We start from the raw sequence: 22729 nt of genomic DNA on the forward strand, positions 1-22729 counted from the left end.
GGAGGATTTCAGCCATTTGAGGATAACTGAATAATCCCTAGCTCAATTCATTTCTTGTCATCTTTCATGAGTGATATCCTCAAGCCCCTCGTGCACTGAGTCATGCTCCTGCTTGCAGCCTGGTAATGCAGGAGGTGGCAGGGAAATCCAGGTGAAGTTGAGATGATTTACTTTGCAACCATGCAGGCAAGGTAGCATCAGCATCACCCTGATCCCATTGGAAACTATATCCTAGCACTGCTGCCCTCTACCAGTAAAGCTACTTGATCTGTGTTAAATATTCATTGTCTCACATCATATGTTGGGATGAAGGTGCCAAGGCTTGGGTTAGAGATACACAGAAAATGGAACTCCTGATGCACTGGAAAAGTCCATCATAGGAGGACGTATTTTTTGGGATGTCAAGAAGCTACAGAGCTAAAAGCAAAAGGAGACAGACTTTTCAGCAGGGCCTGTTGTGATAGGACAGGGGGTGATGGATTGAAACCAAAGGAGGGGAGATTTCCACTAGACATGAGGAAGAAATTTTTCACAATGAGAATGATAGAACATGGCAAAAGTTGCCCAGAGAGGTGGTGGACGCCCCATTCCTGGAGACATCCCAGGCCAGGCTGGACGGGGCTCTGAGCAACCTGAGCTGGTGAAGATGTCCCTGCTCATGGCAGGGGTGGCACTGGGTGAGCTTTGAAGGTCCCTTCGAACCCAAACTATCCTATAATTCTGTGATTCTGTGATAAAAGATGTAGTCATTGGGGCAAGTTTGGCCACAAGCTATGACTTTTCCAGAATAGAGAGCCAACGTGGCAGTTTGCAGATCCAGGAGAGGTGTTTCTCAGCACCCGGGCACAATGCAAACCGCCCATGGGGCATGGGCAGGGGCGCTTTTAACAAGCAGACATCGCTAGAGTTTACACCTCTTTTATTAGAAATAAGACACATTCATTTTGTGCTCTGAAAACTGTACAGAAAAAAAAAAGTTGACGAACACAGAGAGGAGGGAGGGGAAGGCATGGCACGGGGCAGGGCATGGAGAAACAGAATTAACCGGAGGAGCTGAGCAGAGAAAGTCGAATATCAACAGTTATTAAACAAACATTTATCTCTCTAATTACATAACACTGTTAATGTCCTGTAAGTTTTCTGGAGCTGAATGGGTGAATGGGGGAGGTTGGAGAGAAGAGGGCAGGCTCAGGGGAAGGGAAAAGAAAAAAAGATAAAAGAATTAAAACACAGTAGAAAGATATCTGTATGCTAAAATTCATAATGTGTAATTATAATAATTACAATATCATACAACCTGGCATCTGAGGGAGGCCTTTGTGCTTTCCTGTTTCATAGAATAATCTAAAATTGAACAATAATATCACAGTTTTTATAAGCAATTCATTTCCCTATTTTTAACTATTTGGATTTTTTTTAAAAGTTTTTCTTTCCATCCTTCATATAATACAGTTAATGGCAAGGTAAACACTATTGTCCTTAAAGATAACCCAGGTGGCCCAAAGGAAAGTGGAAGCAGAGACGTTTGCTTGTCAAGTAACATTTCTCAGTGGGGGAAGCATAACTGAGGTCAGTGATTGTTTTGCATCTTGTAACCATTGCCAGATGTTTCCTAAAAATATTTTGTTTTGTTTTGTTTTTATTTTTTTTTTTTTTTAAGACACCCAAAACCACTGTGATAACTCAGACCCTGATCAAGACTTACTGCTGTCTGGCACAATCTGGCCAATCACAACCAGAGGTTTGTCACCACAGATCTCCAAACCTGGAAGATTTGTTCCAAACATCAGACAGTGCTGGGAATGATTAGAAAAATGAAGTCTGCATGTAATGTCAGTTGTATATTTTTTAATGATAAAAAATATTGCACAATATTTTTGTAGGTGAAATGCAGATACCTTATTTTTAACATGTATATATGTATAGCCTTGAGAAATATTTAATGGAAAAAAAAAATCATGGTGAAATAAAAAGGCAGTATTTTATGATGAGGAATATCCTCTTCTCCTGACCAGCTTCACCTCTTCCTTCTTGTAGGGCCACAAACCTGCTTGCTTGGCTCTGGGCAGTGGGGAGGGAGGAGAAGAGCCAATGAGGGGAAAATAACCGAAGCCCAAAGTGAATAAAACAAAGCAAAACATTGCAAGCTAGCAGCACAGGAGCTGTGTGTTCCCACCATCCCAAACTTTCCACGGATCAACTTGCCTTCCACCTTCAGCAGGTGGCATCCTTACCCCATGCCTCCGCAGTCCTAGAGCACAGAAAGGCATTCGAAATGACAAGAACCAAAGAAAAGAAAGGTCTTGGGTTTCAAGTTCTCTTTTTATTGAAGAAAAGAAAAGAAGAAGGAAAAAAATAGATTATTTTGTTTGTTTGTTTCCAAGTGGACGTTATTCATGTTGTCAGTTTGTCTCAATGTCCTAAGGCAACATCTCTGTATACCAAATATCTCCAGGTACATCGGCAGATCTGTCTTTCCCTGTTTCTCTCTCTGCCTTCCAGTGAGGGGCAGCTTTGAATAAATCTGAGTCCGAAAGCAAGGAAAAATAACAGAAAAAAAAGGATGAGGCCAAGAGGAATTTTGCAAGGCCTGTGTTGAGTTTATCTATTTAACAGTCAATGAAAAAACTTATATTCTTCTTATTGGTCTGTTTTTCTAACACTTCCAACCCTCTCCCTGGAGACGAGCAGTTTTTTGGAGGTGGTCCTTTCCTCCTGCACCTGTCCCACTCCTTGGGGTGTGCAGAAGCTCTGCTGTAGAGGGATGAGAGGAGGAAGCCCCACCTTACCTCTCCACCTAAGCCATGGATGATGCCACCACTTCCTGCTCCAGGCCTTGTGGTGACTTGCTGCGGGGATGCCACGATGCCAGGTCACGGTGTGGCACATAGGAGTGGGAATGTCTTCTCAGCCACCGCTTTAAACATCCCAAGCGTCTCGTCTCCTTCCTTCTTAGAGCCCGTGTGAGAGAGGTGGGGGGAAAGGATCGGCAAGGGATGGGTCTCCCCTCAAGGTTGGGTCTCCCCCAGTGATCTACGGCCAGGCTGCACCCCACTGGTGTCGCTTCTGTGGTCCACAAACAAACCTCAATCTTGGCCCTTCATGGTGGCTGCTCGGCGTCCTTCCACACCTCCCATGGCAGAGCAGAAAGGGTTCCGGCGTGTGGCAGCAACCCAAAAGCATCTTGGTAGGGCTTGTCCCCTGCAACCCCTCCCCACTCTCTGCCTCCTCCTCGCTCTCTTCCAGGTTCACTTCTTCTCCAGTCCTACCTGGGAAAGCACATGTTGTCCTGAACCTACAGCTACTATACTCTATGAAGTAATATTCCCCCTCTCTGCTGAGAACAATACAAAAGTTACTCTGTCTTACCAAAGGTTTCAAAAGAAACCAAACACTTCTCTTGCTCTGTTCCGATTTAATTTAATCATTTCTTTAAAACGTGGTTTTGTTTTGTTTGTTTCATTTGTTTTCTGGAAAAAAAAAAAAAGTCCCTTTCTTCCCTTTCTGCTCAGACCTCTGTCTGAAGGTCAATAATGTCTTGTCCCACCAGGGGAATGGTGGCTCCTGTTTTCTCCCACTCTACAGTTTTTAGTTCTAGGGGAGACTGTGCCACAGGTTCGATGTCCTTTTTAACCCATGATGGTGGGGACTGGACTTTCCTGATTCCTTCCCAGGGTCTCTTGTTTGGTGTCTGCTGTTTTTCTTGCTGCAAGAGGAGGAAGGTATAAGAAAGGAGAGAGAGAAAGAAAGAGAAGTTAGTATCATACAACAAATACATTTTTTCATCTCCTTCTCTTATATCAAAGGCATTTTTTTCTGTGAAACTCCTGATTCAAAATAAAGTGGTGTTTCAATGAAAATTGCACTTGGTGAATAAACTGTCTATTTTCAGGAAGAAAATACACATTTTTTTTTTCTTTCCCATGGCTATCTCTATCACCTAAAGCTTAGATATTTCAGCTTTCAGCTGAAGTTTTTGCCACTTGCATTTCCACTAAAAAAACTGAATGTAGTTATGAGAATTTAAGATTTTTTTTCTCCCTCTGCAGAATATCCCCACATAGAAATCCAGATTACAATGAGGCTTTTGTGAACATACATCGGCTGCATTTTATATAGATGTGAATACATTCCTTATGTAGCACAGCTATTTATAGGCTATTTAATTGCAGCAAAACATGCTAACTATTTAGCCAGTGAGCCCATGCTGTTTGATGGGCTGTATCATCTGCTCTGAAACTGGAAGCATTTCCATCAACTCCTCACCAAGCCTTCGAGGCTTTATCAACTGCCATTAGCCCAGTCTCATGCCAGCATCCCACCATGGATATCAATCTAGAGACCATCTTTCAATGTTTCTGCTGATAAGACACTGGGGAGAACTTAGGGTCTGTAAAATGGGTGTATTCTTCAGTGTGTCTATGAAGGGAGTTCATGCAAAGACTTTAAATGAGTTGTTCCCATAAGTTTCTTGCCCCCCACACACCCCACACTGTTTCTCACAGTTAATTATCCCCAAAAAACACTCCAGCACTGGGTGAGAAAAGGCTTCTTTGCACATAAGAGGAGCACAGAGCCCTTTCGAGCCATCTGCCGAAAGGAAAGTAGCTGTGAGATGAGCAGGTGGGAAGAAAGGCAGCTGCGTGGAGGATGAAATGAGGACAGAAGAAGCTTGGGGATAAGGCGAGGAGACAGACATGCAGGTGACATGCAGCCCAGGAGGAGTCATAGCTCGATACTGTCACCTAATTGTGTAGACTTTAGGGAGATGAAGCCACATGTAGACTGCAGTGTCATCATCTTACTCCAGGATGCTGCGGATGGTTGTAGCCCCATAGGAAAACTAAATACCCATCCACTACATGCTAAACCACCTGTCTTAGCTTCTGATTTTGCCCTTACCTAAGAGACTTTTTTTAAGTCTGTTTTTTATCCCACCTCTATACTGCAACACCGATAGGAAAGACACTGTAGCATTATCCCTACAGACACAGTTTTCATCATGTCCCTCAAGCCAGGAACTTTACTTTTCCACTCTCTCACCCTTAATATAAAAATAAGATACGTTTGAAGTTTGCTCCTGCATGCTTGCAGCTGCTCACAGGTGAAGTCATCTGGCAGCTAGAGAATAGCAAACGTAGAATCATAGAATCATTTTGATTGGGAAAGACCTTTAAGCTCACCAAGTCCAACTGTAATGAGCCACGTAAACCTGGTCTTCTCCATGTGAAGTGAAAACATTCTGACACTATCTTTATTTCAATTCAAAGGGGGAAAAATAACATTCTTTTAAAGTCCTTTTGAAAGAGAATTCTGTATTTATAAAGTCAAGTTTTGGAAAAGTACTGTTCAGAAGAATGTAAACCAGTTCTTTAAATCTGCAGCTGAGGTTTTCATTAAACTCTATGACACAGAGCTTTTCATATGCTGTTGGTGTTCATTATTCTTGCTTTATTCTGTGATGTAGCACGATGGTGATAAATACTAGTATGAAAGGAAAGTTGATAAAATTGTTGTCTTCTTCCATTATCTATTTTGGAACTTATTTAAGAACCACTACAAGAAAAAAACTGAAAACTTTTTATTTCTGTGTGTGTCTTAAAGAGACAAATTTGAGACTTGCTGCAGTGAAATTGCTTCCTACAGTGTTTTTGCAAGCCATTAGGTGCCATGGAAAGATGCAGCAAGAAGGTACACATAACGACAAAAGCACATATAGAACAAAAAAACTGAATGAAACTAAGAGATTCCCAAGAGGCGAAGAAAAAAAAGTTTTCAGAATAGCGCTTCTCAATGAAAAATATTTTGTTTTGTCCCACAATTGCTGTAATGCCACAAGTTTTTGAAGTTACCAATGTCCACAGCTGTATTATTAAACAGAAAGCAACACAAATGATTGTGTGCACGAAGTTTATAAATAATTCCATATTTTCCCTCAATTAAAATCCCTTATTTGATGGCATTATTTCTGGACACCTTCAGCATCAGGTTCTTCTATTCCCAGCCAATCTCTGTTTTAACAGTCCCTCCGTCTGCCATGCTCCTGACCTTCAGCCTATCCTCCGTGTTGTGAGGATGAAGGACCCAGATCTGATCACGTACGGTGAATGTGATCAGCAAAACTCAGAGCCATTCTTGTCATGGGCTGCCTTTGATCTACTGAGCAAGAGCAGCTGCAAAGACATTTAGGGAACAGAAATTGAGGGGCAAACAAACAAACAAACAAAACCCCAAACAATAAATTATGAGTTAACAACTACAGAAATAGCCTCTGATAGATGTGTCACTGGGCAACAAGACCTAAGGGTTCCAGTAATTATTCAATGACGATAAAAGACAGACATTAAATGTTGTCAGTTAATAAGAGTAGATAATATAGAAAGAAGGAGAGAATGAAACAGAAAACATGACTATACCATTGCATAACTCCACTCTACACCTGAATCTGGAATATTATGTGCTCTCCATTGACTTCCTGATAGAAGGATATAGGGGAAGTGATAAGGGTGGACATTTTACAGCCATGAACAAAGTTAAGGAGCGTGTTCTGTAGGAGGAAAGATTACACAGACTACCACATTTCAGTCTTGAAAAGAGATTATGGATGGATATGAAAGAGGTCTATGAAATTCTCAGTGGCTTGTTGACAGTAGGAACAAAGTACTGAAGATATGGGTCATCTCTTCAACACAAGAACCATAGAGTATGATGAGACACCAACAAGTGCTTGGCTGAGATTGAAGCCCAGGAGCTGGTCCTGCACACAGTGCCCATCTGAGCTGCAAACCACATTTCCACAGCTCTCTGTTGATGCTTAAAACTTGCAAAGCTATGAAAAGTGTGTGGAAACATTTAGAAAAGCAAGATCTGTTCAGTACTATGAAATAAAGTGACACCATTCTGCATCCGTGGGTCTTTAAGCACAAATTACTGGAGGTTTGGGGATCTTTGTCAGGATGCGTTACGACATGGTTGTCCTGTTCTTTCATTTTTCCAAGATGCTTTAGACTCTGCTATGGAGAGGAGGCAGGGCCAGACTGGCCTGGGGTCTGACCCCATATGGCTGTTCCTATCTCAAATATCAGTGTGGTAACTTATCTAGCTATGACTGTGGCAAGTTTAGTGACTCCAAAGACATCTACCACATCTAGAAGATGAAAAGTTAGCCTCAGGAGACCAGCAAGTGGAAAGAGGAGGCTTGCTTTTAGTTTACCAGTTCTTAGCAAGTAATTAGATTTCTCCAGTGATGATGGGAGCAGAGGTGCTCTCTCAGTGGTGGAATGCACCAGCTGTACACCACAGTGCACCAGCAGATCACAGAGCTGCATGCACAGCTGCAAAACCGAGTATGGGTGCAGAAGAACTCAGAGCCTGGTCGGATCTCCAAATACACTAAATACAATCAGCCTGGCTGAGCTCTGGCAAAAATGCTGGGAGACAAAAGAAAATCTTCTCCTCTTGGCAAGAGGCACCCTGGGAATCGGTAGCAGGCTTCTGGGAACCGCTCCCTTTTTTTTTTCCCTCCATATGGAAAAGGTTTTTATTGGGTCTTGGCCACTTGAACAGCATATAGAAACAGCCACTGGGCTCATAGTTCAACTCTGGCATTTTCCTCCAGCCCTATTGTGGAGTCTTAACAATCCTTGCAGACAGGACTAATGCACAGAAAAGAAGAAAAAACCTGGAGAGAGGGTTGTGTAATCTGGCTGTAAAAGGCGCTGGTGCTGGCCCAGGGCCTGGAGACTTGGAGACAGCCAGGAATGGCCCGAGACAGGAGCTGAAAGCAGTGAAGAATGTTCTGCCAGTAACTCACAGAGACAGAGCCATTACTCTGGCCTGACACAGCCCACGAGCTTCTGGCCATTGTAGGGGTGGAGAAATCTTAATTCATTCCTGCCTGGTGCCAGGACAGCAAATCAGAATGCCCTGGCAGAGAGGTGGGAAGGGAGGGAGTGCCCAGACCCAAGGCTGAGGCAAAATCTGCCATTCATGGCATGCTGGAGGTCTTCATCACCCTGGTGGCATTCAGAGTCTCCTTCATTCAGCCGTGGCTTTCATTTTGGCTGCATATCTTCAAGGCAGAGGGAGAGGATTTGAGACAAAAAACATTTAAGATGCAGTGGCAAAAAAAGCTAACCACAGAATCATTTCAGTTAGAAAATACCTTCAAAATCATGGAGCTAGACGGTTAGCCTAACACTGTCATTAAACCACATCCCTAATAACCTAATCTATGCATCTTTTAAACACCTCCAGTGATGGTGACTCAACCACTTTCCTGGGCAGCCTGTTCCAATGCCTGTCAGACTGCAAGGAGTCACCTGTGCTGGACTCATGGTGACTATGGGAAGGTGATGGTGGTGAAGTGAGGTATCTCCCTACCATGGGTTCTTCTGTACATTGTCTCTCTGCTGCCATCAAAGGTCCATGCTGGCTTCATTCAGAATAACTGGATCCTAGTGCATCTCTTTGGCTTAGGAGCAGCACCAGTGTATTGCATAAGGCGAACAGCATCCTGGCGTGCATCAAGACTAGCGTGGCCAGCAGGAGTAGGGAAGTGATTGTCCCCCTGTACTGGGCACTGGTAAAGCTGCACCTCAAATCCTGTGTTCAGTTTTGGGCCCCTCATGACAAGAAAGCCCTTGAAGTGTTGGAGCGAGTTGAGAGAAGGGAATGGAGCTGGGGAGGAGGCTGGAGCACAAGTGTGATGGGAGCGGCTGAGGGACCTGGGGGGTTCAGCCTGGAGAACAGGAGCTGAGGAGAGACCTTCTGATCTCTGAACTGCCTGAAAGGAGGCTGGAGCATGGAGGGTGTTGGTCTCGTCTCCCAAGTAACAAGTGATAGGATGAGAGGAAATGGCCTCAGGCTGTGCTGGGGAGGTTTGAGATTGGTTACTGGGAAAAATTTCTTCCTGGAAAGCATTGCCAGACACTGGAACAGGCTGCCCAGGGCAGTGGTGGAGTCACCATCCCTGGTGGTGTTTACAAGACATGTAGATGAGGTTCTTAGGGACATGGGTTAGTTGTAGAGTTAGGTTATGGTTGAACTTGATGATCTTGAGGGTCTCTTCCAACCAAAATTATTCTATGATTCTATACATATGGGCCGGGAGACTGACTGATTGCTCTAAGATGCAGCTTTCATTTCACACTTTTGTTGACATGATATAATGTCCAAGCTGCATCTCCTTGTGTTTGTTTTTATTTTTTGTAGTGTTTTTGTTTTGTTTGGTGTTTTTTTGTGTTTGTTTTCTTGCCTTTTTTTTTTTTTTTTTTTTTTTTTTTTTAATATATATCTACTTTTTATAACCTGATGAGCACATCAGTGATTTCTACAGAGCACTCCAGGATAACTCCCCTGTAACTAGCTACTCCCATGCTGTTTTCATTGCTGCTAATGTCAGCTTGAAGGATATTTCATGACCCAAATGGTCTCTCCCCATGACATTGATGACTCTGGGTCTGGAATGACGTTATTCAGACTATATAGCAGGGAATCTGAAAGATAAATGTGGCTCACATTGTCTAATCCATCTTCAGATCAATGTCGATGAAAAGTGATTAGAAAATAGGAAAGCTGTCTTGTTTTTCTAAAGAATGATAAATTTTCCTTTCCTTGTTTGAAACAAGTAGCTGGATTTTCTTCATTTTATGCTACTGAACTAAAAATAAGTGGGTTTTTTGTTTGTTTGTTTGTTTGTTTGTTTTTGTTGTTGTTGTTTTGGTTTTTTGTTTGTTTTTGTTTTTTTCATTTAGGAGAAAAGCAAAATAAAAGGAAGTGGCTGTCTTTGTTCAGAATTTCATTTTTTTTTTATAAAAAGAAGAAAGAATTTGTGTTTTTAGATTGTAATGATGAAAATCAGTTAGGAAACTTGAAATACCCAGCATTTACTGGGTTATAAAAATATATCTTCTGTTTCTGTATCCTCTTAAGTTCAGATGGTCTAACCTGCAGGGGTTGCTGTGAGCCAAAGTCTAGTGAGGCTGTGAACAGCTGAAGGTGAACAGGCACCGAATAAAGGTCTTTCACAGACCCTGAGGAGTTATTTTCATTGATTCATAAACTATCTTCTGCCTCAAGGTTTTAGAAAAAGCCCATGGTCCCACCAGCATGCAGAATAAACTGTTCTCCAAGCTATTTTGCCATTAATTCATCTGGTTAACATACCATTCTTTTTGTGGACAATGTTTATGGTGTACTCAAGAGTACACTTCACCAGGTAGACATGGAGGACTGGGTGTTGCCCAAAATGCTGAAATCATTCAAGGTTGTCCCATGCCTCACAGGGGCACCTAGGGACTCCAGAAGGGGACCAAGAGTACCCAAAGCATGATTCTTTATAAAGCCCTTTTTTAACCAGCCTAAACATACAGGAACTTCAGTCTTCTGGTGGCCACTGCACAGTTTTAGAACAACTGATAGCTGGCTGGCTTCAAAAGGCATGGCAAGAACCGACTGTTGGTACAGAGGATATGGGGAATAAGATGTTTTTCTGAGCAATAGAGAGTAACTGATGCCTGATCCTTGAGACATGAGGTATCAGATAATCTACAGGAGGAGGTGAACTGCTGATTGATGGTATATTTGGACACCTGACAGCTGACAGATGGTTTATGGCTGGATGAATTAAAGTTTGACATCATTTTCATAACAGAATTTATTGCAGTAATTATTATACTTTATGTAGCATTCCTTACTATAAAACTTACCCTAATAGGTCTTTTGAAATTTGCCAGTTACCAAAGAGGATTAAACACATGGCACAGAGGAGACACCCTACCCATAAGTGGAGCTTTCCTTGCAGAGGCATGACAGCCTGAGGGGTGCAGCTTCCCAGTATTTTAATTCCTCAGTGAAGAATGAGCCTGAGTTTGATGCAACCACCACTCCTCATGCTCTTCCAACCCCAGCCTCAGCCCATGAAATGAGTTTCCCATGGACAGGAGCCAAATTTTCCCACCTGGGAGCAGGGCTGCCAGCTCCCCAGTCAGCTGGCAAAAGGACAGGTAGTCACCAAGAAAGTGAATTAATTCTGCCATGCAGCAGAACATGTCAGAGAGACACACAGCCCTGACTATTAATGAGCTGCAATATTGATCAATATTCCTTTCTTTTTCACTACTCTGTTAGATGCCAAAACAAGTGCTGGTGGAATGGATATATCCTCCAGGTGTCCAAAGAGAAAACCTAAGAAAAATCTCAGCCTGAAAAGACAAAGTGAGTAGTCGAGACAGAAACACTGTCTAGAAGGACATAAGAAAATGTCATAGAATCATAGAACAGAATCACAAAATAATTTGGGTTGGAAGGGACCTTCAAAGCTCATCCAGTCCAACCATGAACAGGGATATCTTCACCCAGATCAGGTTGCTCAGAGCCCCGTCCAGCCTGGCCTGGGATGTCTCCAGGGATGGGGCATCCACCACCTCTCTGGGAAATCTGAACCAGGGTCTCACCTCCCTCATTGTAAAAATTTCTTCCTCATGTCTGGCCTGAATCTCCTCTCCTTTAGTTTAAAACCATCACCCCTTGTCATATCACAACAGGCCCTGCTAAAAAGTCTGTCCCCATCATTCTTATAGACACCTTTTAAGTACTGAAAGGTTGCAACAGAAAGGCAGAAAGAATTTTCTTTGTATTTTTTTTCCACTGGGTTTCAGAGCAAATGCTTTTTCAGGACCAACAGAGAGATGGGACTGAGTTTGAGACCTGAGTAACAGACAATCAGATCCTGTGGGCTCCAGGACAGAGCTCCAGCCAAAGCAAAAGCCATTTGAGCTGCAGAAAGCTGAACGTAGTAACTCACTAATAAACAAGAATGAGAAAATTGGAAATTTGCAGAGCTCTGTTTGGCATGACTTTCGCTGACCTCGGCACAAGTAAAGAGCCACTGTTTAAAATGAATGCAAAGACAGATGCCAACAAGAGAGGAATATGTATGTGATTCAAACTTCTCTAATGGAGCTGGATCAAAGGACTCCTGTCGAGGGGGAAGGCAGGAGTGTCACTTCCATCGCTTTCAAAGCTGGTGCTAAGCATAGAAGAAACAAAGCTTTCGCTTCCTTTAATGGCTGCAAAACCTTCACTTTCTTACCGTGCTGTTGCAGAGCACATCAACCCCTCCCAATGTCCAGCCCAAGCAGTGGAAATTCTCTAGCAATTAACTCACAGGGAGGAGCAGTGTTGGAATTGCTTTACGGTGACATTACAGATCTGCACAGGAAAGTATTTCCGCTGTGGTACAAAGTAGCTTGAAAATAGCCGCTACCCTGCTTTAATGTGCAGAGCTCCCAGCTGCAACAATTTAGACCTTGAGAAGTGTGTGTATTTAGGAGGCAGCAGGGAAACAAAATTGCATGTTGGATCCTACAGTCTGCCAGGCAAAGGGCAGACTTTTAAATGGAGAAACAAACTTGCAGTAAGGTTTCCAACAATGGGATTTCTCTTTTCCTTTATAGTTTATCTTTTATCTTCATTTATTTTATTTTATTATTTTTTTTTCCAGCAATCACATAGGTAAAGAATAATTTAAATTGATGGAAGAGATTAGGAAGGAAGAACCAAACTAATGTTTCAATACGCATCCATTTAGGCAGAAAAATGTACCTTAAAGCTCTTATAAAGACATATATACGATCCCTATACAAGCTACTCACTGCTTATTGTAACTTTAAAAAATGAAGGCTTGGTGGATCCTGGACACTAAGTTTTTAATTTTAATTGCTTAGGAGGTGTGGTGTGGATGGCTGGGGTTTTTTTAATGCAAATCCTGTTGTGATTGTCTCCAAGTCTTTGGTTCCTTTGATGCTTCCTGGCTGCAAATAAGTTCTCTAGGAGATAAATATTCAACAAACACAGCTCATTCAGTTTTCTGCTCAGAGTCTACAGAAGCTTCCAGTTTGTTCTGGGATAAAGTGGGAGAGCAACAGTGTACAACCTCAACACATAGGCTGGCTGCAAGTCCTTTGGGAGAAGGATGAGCAGAGTAATCCCAGCTGTTCCTGAGATACCCTAGATTCAAAGTCCCTTCAGGTGGACAGAGATAACCTGCCCCAGATTCCATCATAACAGCAGCAAAGGAGTCTTGTCTACAAGCCTGTAACTTCCTTTTTTAGTAAGAGCTGATTTTTCAAAAATCATCTCCATCTTCCTTGCCTAATCTGAATGTGAAGACTGCAAGAGAGAGAAAAGTTACCATAACCTATGGTAAGGTCATACAGAGATCTTTTAGTGCCTTAAAAGAATGACTTTTCAACTTGAAGTCATCAGATCTTGCTGTATGTCAGTCTACTGATATCTTGATTCCCCCGCACTGACAAGTTAGCTTTGGATAACAGTGTCTGCATCCCTGATTAGTTCATAAAGCCACAAATGACTGAGACCCTTTTACTCTGCTTTGAGCGACCTGGTCTAGTGGAAGGTGTCCCTGTCCATGGCAGTGGGTCTGGGACTAGAAGATCTTTAACAAAGCATTCTATGATGATTTTGTGATATTTCCAGCTCTGCCTGTAACTACTCTGTGACAGTGGGCAAAGGACAGTCTTCTTTATCTTTCAAGTATACACTGCAGTATTACTTATCCAAAGTGTAAATGTGTCAGAATACATAGAGAAAAGGAATATATGTGTGGGTACAAACCGTCAGGTCTTTGAGGAAGACCCCTTAAAAATAAGTTTTTACCGCTGAAACTGAAGAAAATTCTCATCAGTAAACACATTTGGTGGTTGAATTTTCAACCCCTCTTCATAAAGAGACAGAAGATATGTTTCTTCCATTCTTCCATTGGTGCTTCCTTCAAATGTGACAATCATAGAATCACAGAATTGTAGCATAATAGAATAGTTTGAGTAGTTCATAAGAGAGTTCAGTGTGATGGAGCAATCAGTTTTGGCCAGTGCACTGAAGTACGGAGAGGACTAGCATTTACATCAAAAACAAACCCCCAAAACAATCCCTAAAAAGGGCCAGCACCATTCCTAGGAATTCCCAACTGAGTTCTGTCCTATACAGGCGTTTACTTTAAGCCTCAGCAGCATCTTTCTGACCTTGGAGTTGAAGGAGGAGAGGAAATGCAAGAGGATTAGAAAAAGCATCATATCATGGAAAGGACTGAGGACAATGAGACATGCTTCCAAGAGAGGCTGAGAAACTACCAGGGATGGAGAGAGACTTGGTAGCTTGACTTTGTGGTTGTTTCTTTAAAAGATAAATCAAAGATATAGCAATGCAGGCAGATGGACCTGACCCAGTAAAGATCCCTTCAGTTCTTTGATGCTACACCTGAAGGGGTTCAGGGGTATTCCAGGATCCTTATGACCTTGTTCATGCCCCCAAAGCAAGGAGTTTCCTGCTGGTGAAGTAAATGTTTTCGGATTTGTCCATCATGGAAGAGTTTGGGACAGGTCTACAATGCTCTTCAATGTAAAATGAAAGACAGACTTATGCTAACATTAGTTTTATCACTTACACCAGAAGAAATACTCCGTCATTTTATAACCTCATCATACTTAAAAGATAAAAATGTCTTTTGTTGATATTTTAATCCCTGGTATCTGCAGCTTGCCTCTCAGGACAAGCTGAAGATGGGACATGATTTCCAAAGGGGTCACCAGCAGCAAATGGTAGAAAAAGCGGGGGGGGAATGCTATTCATTTCTCTTTGTACTGCTTTGGATGTTGCAAAACCAATACCCACTACTGACTTGTCAATACTGATCTTTGCAAGTTCGCCCTCTCAGGTTACATCCAAGAAAAAATCCCAACTTCAGAAAGATTCAGACAAAAGGCAAAGGCCACCTCCACAGCTTCTTTCCAGCAATTCAAAGCTTTTTGATGCTGACACTGGCGTCTTTAATTCTAGACAGATGCATTTCTGAAATGCCCTGAACATGTCAATGCATAAAACTCTCCTGCAAACATGCTACAGTTTAGCTTTTACATGGTATTTAAGCATTTCTGATTTTACAGCTGTGTCATACTTAAATAATAGGGTAAAAAAAAAAAAAAAAAAAAGCAGAGAGATGGAATTCAGTGCTTTGTGATTCTGGGCAAACATAGGCTTCTCTGATCTGAACCTGACTGCTAGATTCACTATTCCTTTCACTCTGTGACACTGGACAGTCCATAATGACACTTTGTCACACACAATAAAAATAAGATTTGCTGGGACCACATCTCTGGAACTCAGTACAGCAATGCTGTGAGATCTGAAGGGCTCTGCTTCCATAAAGAACCAAACTAAGCCTCTTGTTTAATCACCCTCTCAGCTCAGGTCTTGCCTCTAAGGGATTCCAATCAAAATAAGCTCCACTAGTGTAGTCTTGGCCATTCTGCAGGTGACTGTGCATCCCTGATGTGACATTGCTTAAAAGCAACTGGGAATGTCACAAACAGCTCACCTTGCCCCTCTCCTGAGTAGAGGTACAACCCAAATTTAACTTTTTACTGCTGGCCTGGGTCTGCTACTTGTTTTTCCCTTCTATTGGAGCTGATATACTTCCTTGCAACCTTTTGTCTCCTCCCCAGCAGACCTAATGGGCTGACACATCATCCTGCCTTTGCTTATTTGTGTTATCCATGTCGCCAACTACACAGGCTCCTGATACTCATTTCTAGTACCAAATATCTGCCTCTCTGAAAGACTGCAAGGTCCTTCCCTCAGACTGCCTCCCTCAAAGTCTTTTCTTGTTCTGGCAGCTTGCTCCTGTGGAGGAAAGTCGTGTATATGCTCATCAACTGCCACAAATACTTAGCATGAAGTTCCCAAGAATTACTGCCACCATAGAATCATAGAATAATTTTGGTTAGAAAAGACCTTTAAGATCATCAAATCCAACTGTTAACACTGTCAAGTCCAACACTAAACTATGTCCACAAGAACCTCATCTACACATCTTTAAACCCCTCCAGGGATAACAACACCACCACTTCCCTGGACAGCTTGTTCCAATGCCTGACAACCCTTTCCCTGAAGATATTTTTTCCGAATATCCAAACTAAACCTCCCCTGGCACAACTTGTGGCCATTTTGTCTCATCCTATTGCTTGTTACTTGGGAGAAGAGACCAACACCCTCCATGCTCCAAACTCCTTTCAGGTAGCTGTAGAGAGTGATCACAGCTTAAATCCCATTGCAGTGGCTTTCTTAAATAACTATGCCCAACACTGCTGCCTTGGCTTCCAACACAACCCCTGCAAGTGGGACAGAAGATTCCTGCTGTCCCCACCTTCTCTCCTTTCCCATTTCCACCTCAAGGCTCTTCTGGCTTCCAGTTGCTAGCTACGAGCGGATGGAGATGACCTTAATGGGGATGACAAGAACAGACAAAGGGAAGAGACTAACAAGACAACACAGATGCCATTCACCACAAACAGACATGAGGACAGACATTCTCCTTCTGAGCTGCTGACCACTCTGTAGATAAGCTAATGGTACCTCTGTGACTCTTCATGTCCTGTGTGGTGCACATGTGCTTGTGGCAAAATGCACGGGCAGAAAATCAAGGTAAAGCACTCAATGAGTGCTACTAAAATTTCCTGCTTCTTCCCATGCTCCTGCTGGCACTAAAGAGATCTAGCAAATGATGGTTCTGCAAGTGTCTGACTCACCTTGCTGTCCGTTGTTGGAGATTCCTTCTCCTTCTCTGCATGCTGGAGTTTTCTGTTCAGGTCTTGGAACATGTCTTGGTGACGTTTTCTTGTGTGCATGATTTTCTGAAGCAAACACAAGTGACACAGGTCAGCAGCTGTACAGAAACAAGAAGTCTTCCCCCCAAAGTTACATACATTATTAAAATGTCCCTCTGTCTCCCTGAAGGTGCAATCTGGTGAGCCTAAAATACCTTCATATTCACTGAGGACCCAGTGTAGCACTGCCTTTATTTTCAGGATGATATAATGGGACAAAGTGAAAAGACTAATTTTTGACCATATGGTTACCATAAACCTGCAACTGCCAGCTGTTTATGCTGCATAATCTGTTTTTGACTGGCAATACTCTACCAACTAGACCTAGGAAATTTTGCTGACCCTCATTAACTGACACCTGACCCAATGCCCACTCTGTTCTGAGTGTGTCTTCTTTGCAAATGTGTTCAGAGCTTACCCAAACAAGCAGAATTTGGGTACAAGAAGTTTCATCAGAAACTCTTCCACAAATTTATATTCTTTGTATTTTGGCCATTCTGCACTTCAGTCCTACCTTCTACTGCTCAGAAGGAGAGACAGGACTAATTTCTATAAGGATTTCTCTGTTCATGTAAAAGCATGTTGAATATGGCTTTTTGTGTTCTGCCAAGTGATATATAATCAGAGAAGGTGGCTCAAATAGAATCACAGAATCATTTTGATTGGAAAAGTCCCTAAAGATTATCAACTCCAACCATTAACCTAACACTCTGACTAAACTATGTCCCTAAGAACCTCATGTCTTTTAAACACCTCCAAGGATGGTGACTCCACTGCTTCTTTGGGCAGCCTGTTCCAATGCCTGACAACCCTTTCTCTGAATAATTTTGTCCTAATATACAATCTAAACCTTCCCTGGCGCAACTTCAGGCCATTTCCTCTCATCCTGTCAGTTGCTACATGGGAAAATAGATGAAGAGCCTCCATTCTGCAACCTCCTTTCGGGTAGCTGTAGGGAGCAAGGTCTCTCCTCAGCCTCCTTTTTTCCAGGATAGTTTGGGACCAACCTGAAGTGTCAGCTTAGCTGTTTTGGAATAGGCTGCCAGCTTTGAAGTGGAAGGATAGGTCTGCCTAGAAGGATGTAGGGCAAACCAATGTAGAATCTTGATTTACAGATGTTTACACAGAAGCTACTGGTCCATAAATTAAGCATGGACCAATATAAACCACTCATTTGTTTAGCTGCAGAAGGTAACCTTTACCAGGCATCCAGCACAAGCCTTTTAGCCCATCATCTTTAAACCCTTGAAGAAGCTCTTTAACAAAGGCAGCACTTCTGTAAAGGTGTCAGGAATAAAAAACAAACAAACAAACAGCATTTCTCATTCTCATCCTACCCCTCAAACAAACAAACAAACAAACACATTCATAAAGGGATGTACTCACCTCAAAATCTAGCTCTGCATACCGGGATTTCCGCCTCTGGGTATTCAAAAGAAAAAGAGATGAGCAGAGGTTAGTAAGGCATTGATGCTGGTGAGTGGGCACAAACTCAAACACACAGTAGATAAAATAGGGAGAGTCCTTTGCCTTTTTCTTCTTCCTACACTTTGACATGTTTTTCTGGCTCTTCATGATGGAAATTGCCAGCCATTTAGAGTGATCCCTACCAAAACACACTGAGCACCAATGAGGGCTGAGCACAGACGAAGCATGGGAGTTTGGCCAATTCAAGCCTCTGTCCTAGTGATAAGCTTGCAGGTGGTTCTGTGAATGGAAATCACAGAGGCTGAATCAGCTCATCTGCTGGAGCTTTTGAGCACCGCTCAGCCAAGACTGAAGTTTGGACAGCAATGGCTGAGACCTCTTCTCTACCATCATAGGGAAGAAAAGACACAGATGCTGGAAAGTGCAAAACCAGACATCAGCATAAGATCTATGGTCTAGGAAAATGTGCTAATACATGTAATGAGTTACCACAGATCAGGAGAGGCTGTATTTATGCAAGACCTCTGCCACCCCTCTGAAGCTAAGAACATTATAGGGCATGCCTTAGGGACATTTTACACCCGCAATCACAAGGGCTTTCTCATCTATTTGATGACTGAAGCCATCAAAATCAGAAAGAGAGCAAGAACACAGAAGGAGAAGAGGTAATGTAAACCATCTTCCTTGCATTAAAATGAACAGTCTTTGACAAACTAATATTTTTATTGAAATTTACATTGCCTGTAAGGCTAAAGACAGTTTATCCGGCAATGGAACACATCTCTGGAAGTCATGAAAGATTTTAATAATTATATTACAAAATAGTATCATATGCCAGTGATCCCTCATGAAAATATAATACTGTCACTGCATGGCGGGCTGCATTTGGTGTAAGGTGCTTCTCTTGAAACACCTGAAGTAGCCACCATCAAGGCATCATTTTTGGGCTGAGAACAATACAGTAATTCACATGCTTACCTCCAAGGAGCTCATGGAGAGGGTGGAGACGGTCTCACTCTTGGACACCACACCTGAGTTCCCTGAGTCACCTGTGTCACACAGGCTGTTGGGAATCTGTGACTCACTGGGGATATTTTGTGGTGCCAGCTGCTGCTGTTGTTGTATCATGGGGGAACCTTGCACCTCAGTGCATGTCATGGTTACAGGCTCCCGTGGAGGACTCTTGACAACAAAGCCTGGGTCAGTAGCCATACTGAGGTGGATGAGTCGTGTTTGTGGCATCTGGTCAATATTGATGCTGTATTTGCTCTCATCTTTGGGTGGTTTGGCCCGTAAGGTAGATGTGTTGGTAGGCAGAATGACATAGCTGGTGTCCAGTGTTTGCTCTTGAGCTCGGGAGAGTTCTGAGTCCAACTTCTTGAAGATGTCCCCATCACATATGTAGATGGACTTAGGTGGTTGGTTCTTGTCCTTCTTCAGAGTGAGACTGTGATTACTGAACTCATTCAGGTTGATGGCCCCCAGGTAGTGTGGTGAGCCCTGAAGATGCATCTTGGAGACATTGGCTGGAAGACTATTAAAGTTTGATGACCCCTTCTGGTGATTGAGTTTCAATTTCTCTTCATCCGGCAGTGATGGACGCTTCAATGTTCCTGTGATGGTTGAGGTCCTGCAGGTGGTGATGTCTTTATTCAGCACTAGGGAGACAGATAAGTATCCTTAATATCTCACCTAGGTTTTTGTTAACACATCAACACACCTACCAGAGTCACACCATGCCAGCATGTTCTCTTGGACCTCTCAGAAAGAGGCTATGGTGGAAGAACAGTGTTTTATACTGTTTTTTCTTTGTTTCTTTGTTTCTTTCTTTTTTAATCCAAGATACTGAAGATAAAGCAAAAGCTACAAAAGGAAAAAAAAACAACAAACTTTCTCATTTTAAGAGAGTTCTCTTTGATGTGAATTTTCCTACACAATCATGGCTAAAACTCCCAAGTAGGCCAAGATATATTATCACATTGATAATAATATCCTGAAAAGCAAATACTTGTATGTATATATGTAGTAAATGCAGTACACTTACATATGTGCAAAATACTTATATTACTAGCCTATGGAGATGTAGAATTCTTTAAAATAAAAGGTTGCTTTCATGTCAAAAATTATTTTGATTCAGAAAATAGTTGAAATGCAGCATTATCAATGATTTCAAATGTATTTTTAATTTTTTTTTAATTAAAAAAACCCCTTGTTGAATTGCTTCAGGTTGCTCATTTCCCTTGAAGAATTTCAGTATCAATAATTTTGTATTTTAAAATACACCACATTTTGTTATAAATTTCTAACTGTTCTCCAAAAAAACTTACATTCTAGTAATCATGCCAAGCCTTTGTGAGAGCTAATTATTTAGTGTTTCTCAATTTCCCTTGAGGAAAGACAGGAGTGCCATGAATATTCCTTAATAGGAGAAGCAAATCTCAAACTGAAGACGAGGTGAACATGCCAATTAGAAGGTATATAAAGAACACACAGACACTCATTCCCACATAACACTGCCCACAACAAGACATCTGTTCCTTTTCTAGGCGCAAAAATCTATTGCTCAGTTGATTTCAGGCTGCAACAAAGATCTTAGGATGATAATGACATCAGCCTCAATGTCTCCAGGAGATGAAAATCACAAACTGTGGGGCAGGAGCAGAGTGGTGCAGGACTGAAAGCTACTTACCCAGTATTTCAGCACTGAAAAGGAGAGAGAAATGTCCCCCTTTCACCCATCTCAGAAGGAAAAAGAAAAAAAAAAAAGGTTTTTTACCAATTTTTTTCTCAATGGACCAGAGAAAAGGATCTTTGGTGTAACCTGATACTATCGAGCTGCTCCACCTGGGACAGAGGCAGGACATGATATAGACATCCCATGGAACTGCGGACACACTAAGTTTTCTGCCATCTCATACTGAGAGTAATGGGTGCTGGAAGAGCAAAGCTCCCCTCAAAGACTACAGAGCGGACATGGCAGGATGACAAGGATCCAAGGACAATAAAAGAACTTTTAAAAAGGTTTTAAAGCTAAACACACTGGCTGTAACTATGGCAGCTGTGGTCGTCTTGACATTGCTGGTGGACAGATTAGGATGAATCAGAGCATTACAGTGTATTCACAGCATACACTGCAGGAAGATGTTACTGAAGTCAAACCATTTATTTGGGACAGTCATTAAGGTTTATTGATTCAGGATTTTCTCCATGTTCATATGCAGAAAGTAGATTTGGAGAGGTTTGCAATCCTCAAGCATGGAGTGGAGTGAGCTTTCAAAGCTGAGCCACAGACATGGTCCTAACAGTGAACTCAAGGGAGGAGGTTATGAGAAGTATCAGGCATACCTCCAATCCATCAAAACACAGAAGCTGGTGGCTCCAGGAGAAATGACAACCAAAAACCAATGGAAAGATTTCTATTTTTGATTATTCAATAAGCAGAATTCGTAGGATGATGCATCCTGTAGAAGGGTCTCTGAAATAGGGACCATTACCAACTACTTAGCTTGGTGCCGACTAACAGCACTTTATCAGAGGAGAAATATCTCTTCAGGCAGACATCAACAAAAAAAACTTCTGATCTGGGATCTTCTGCCCTGAAGTCATATGAAAACAATCAGCTCCTTCCTTTCCTCTGGGAAGCTCGATTTGGGAGCAAGAAACTCGGTAACAAATCCAAAAAGGCTCCTTTATTATAGGAGTCCAGGATCTGCCTTGGTTTCCAACAAACAGCTGTGTAGCTGGGTGTGTATGACAATGCCCAGCCTGGATGTATGTTCATTGAGTGTGCATTCAAGTCAGATCTGGTCTCACATGCCATGTTTTTCGCACATGATTTTTTTTTGGAAATGAGATCTTTGGTGTCAAAAAGGAAGGAGGAAGACGGACGAGAAGAGTGAGGCAGCTAGAAATTAGATTAGAGAGTGTGAGACAGAGAAACAGAAAGAAAAAAAATGGACAGACCCTGAAAAGAGATAAATGGACAGAAAGAGACCATGAAATAAGATATTACAGGGATAAGTGAGATAAATATACCGTGACTGTGGTAAGCATAGGGAGGGGGAGCGAGGCAGAGAGAGGGACAGGAAAAGATAAATAAGATATAGATAGATATTAGATAAATAAATGACAGTGACAGTGATAGACAATGCACAGAAACACAGTGACAGAGATAAACGTTGGCAGAGATAGAAATACATAAATAACAGGTACAGCAAGACAGACAGCCGAGGACAGAGATAAATAAGTGATTGCAAGATAGGGAGAAAGAGATGAATTATAGATAAACACATTAGAAGCAGATAAATAAATGATAGATTAGATAACAAAAAAAGATAAATGAAGGGAACAGGTAGCTGTGTATAGGAAGGAAGGAAGGAAGGAAGGAAGGAAGGAAGGAAGGAAGGAAGGAAGGAAGGAAGGAAGGAAGGAAGGAAGGAAGGAAGGAAGGAAGGAAGGAAGGAAGGAAAATAAGAGAGAAAGAGAGAAAGAGAGAGAGAAAGAGAGAGAGAGAGAAAGAGAGAGAGAAAGAGAGAGAGAAAGAGAGAAAGAGAGAAAGAGAGAAAGAGAGAAAGAAGGAAAGAAGGAAAGAAGGAAAGAAGGAAAGAAGGAAAGAA

The 22729-nt window shown here is 42.1% G+C and overlaps 1 protein-coding gene across 1 annotated transcript in view; it reads right to left on the minus strand.

Moving 5' to 3' along the window:
* Positions 1–3508: 3508 nt before the first annotated feature.
* ADGRB1 (adhesion G protein-coupled receptor B1) overlaps positions 3509–22729 on the minus strand; it is a gene marked incomplete at both ends in the record, with an annotated part of 208435 nt that continues 189214 nt past the window's right edge. The window contains 4 exons of the mRNA XM_082044888.1: positions 3509–3706; positions 16608–16712; positions 18072–18107; positions 19092–19771. Of these exons, the coding sequence (XP_081901014.1) occupies positions 3509–3706; positions 16608–16712; positions 18072–18107; positions 19092–19771 (1019 nt within the window). The remainder of the gene's footprint in view (positions 3707–16607; positions 16713–18071; positions 18108–19091; positions 19772–22729) is intronic.

This window comes from Streptopelia decaocto, assembly GCF_964273445.1.
Source record: "Streptopelia decaocto genome assembly, chromosome: 2".
Taxonomy (NCBI): Eukaryota; Metazoa; Chordata; class Aves; order Columbiformes; family Columbidae; genus Streptopelia; species Streptopelia decaocto.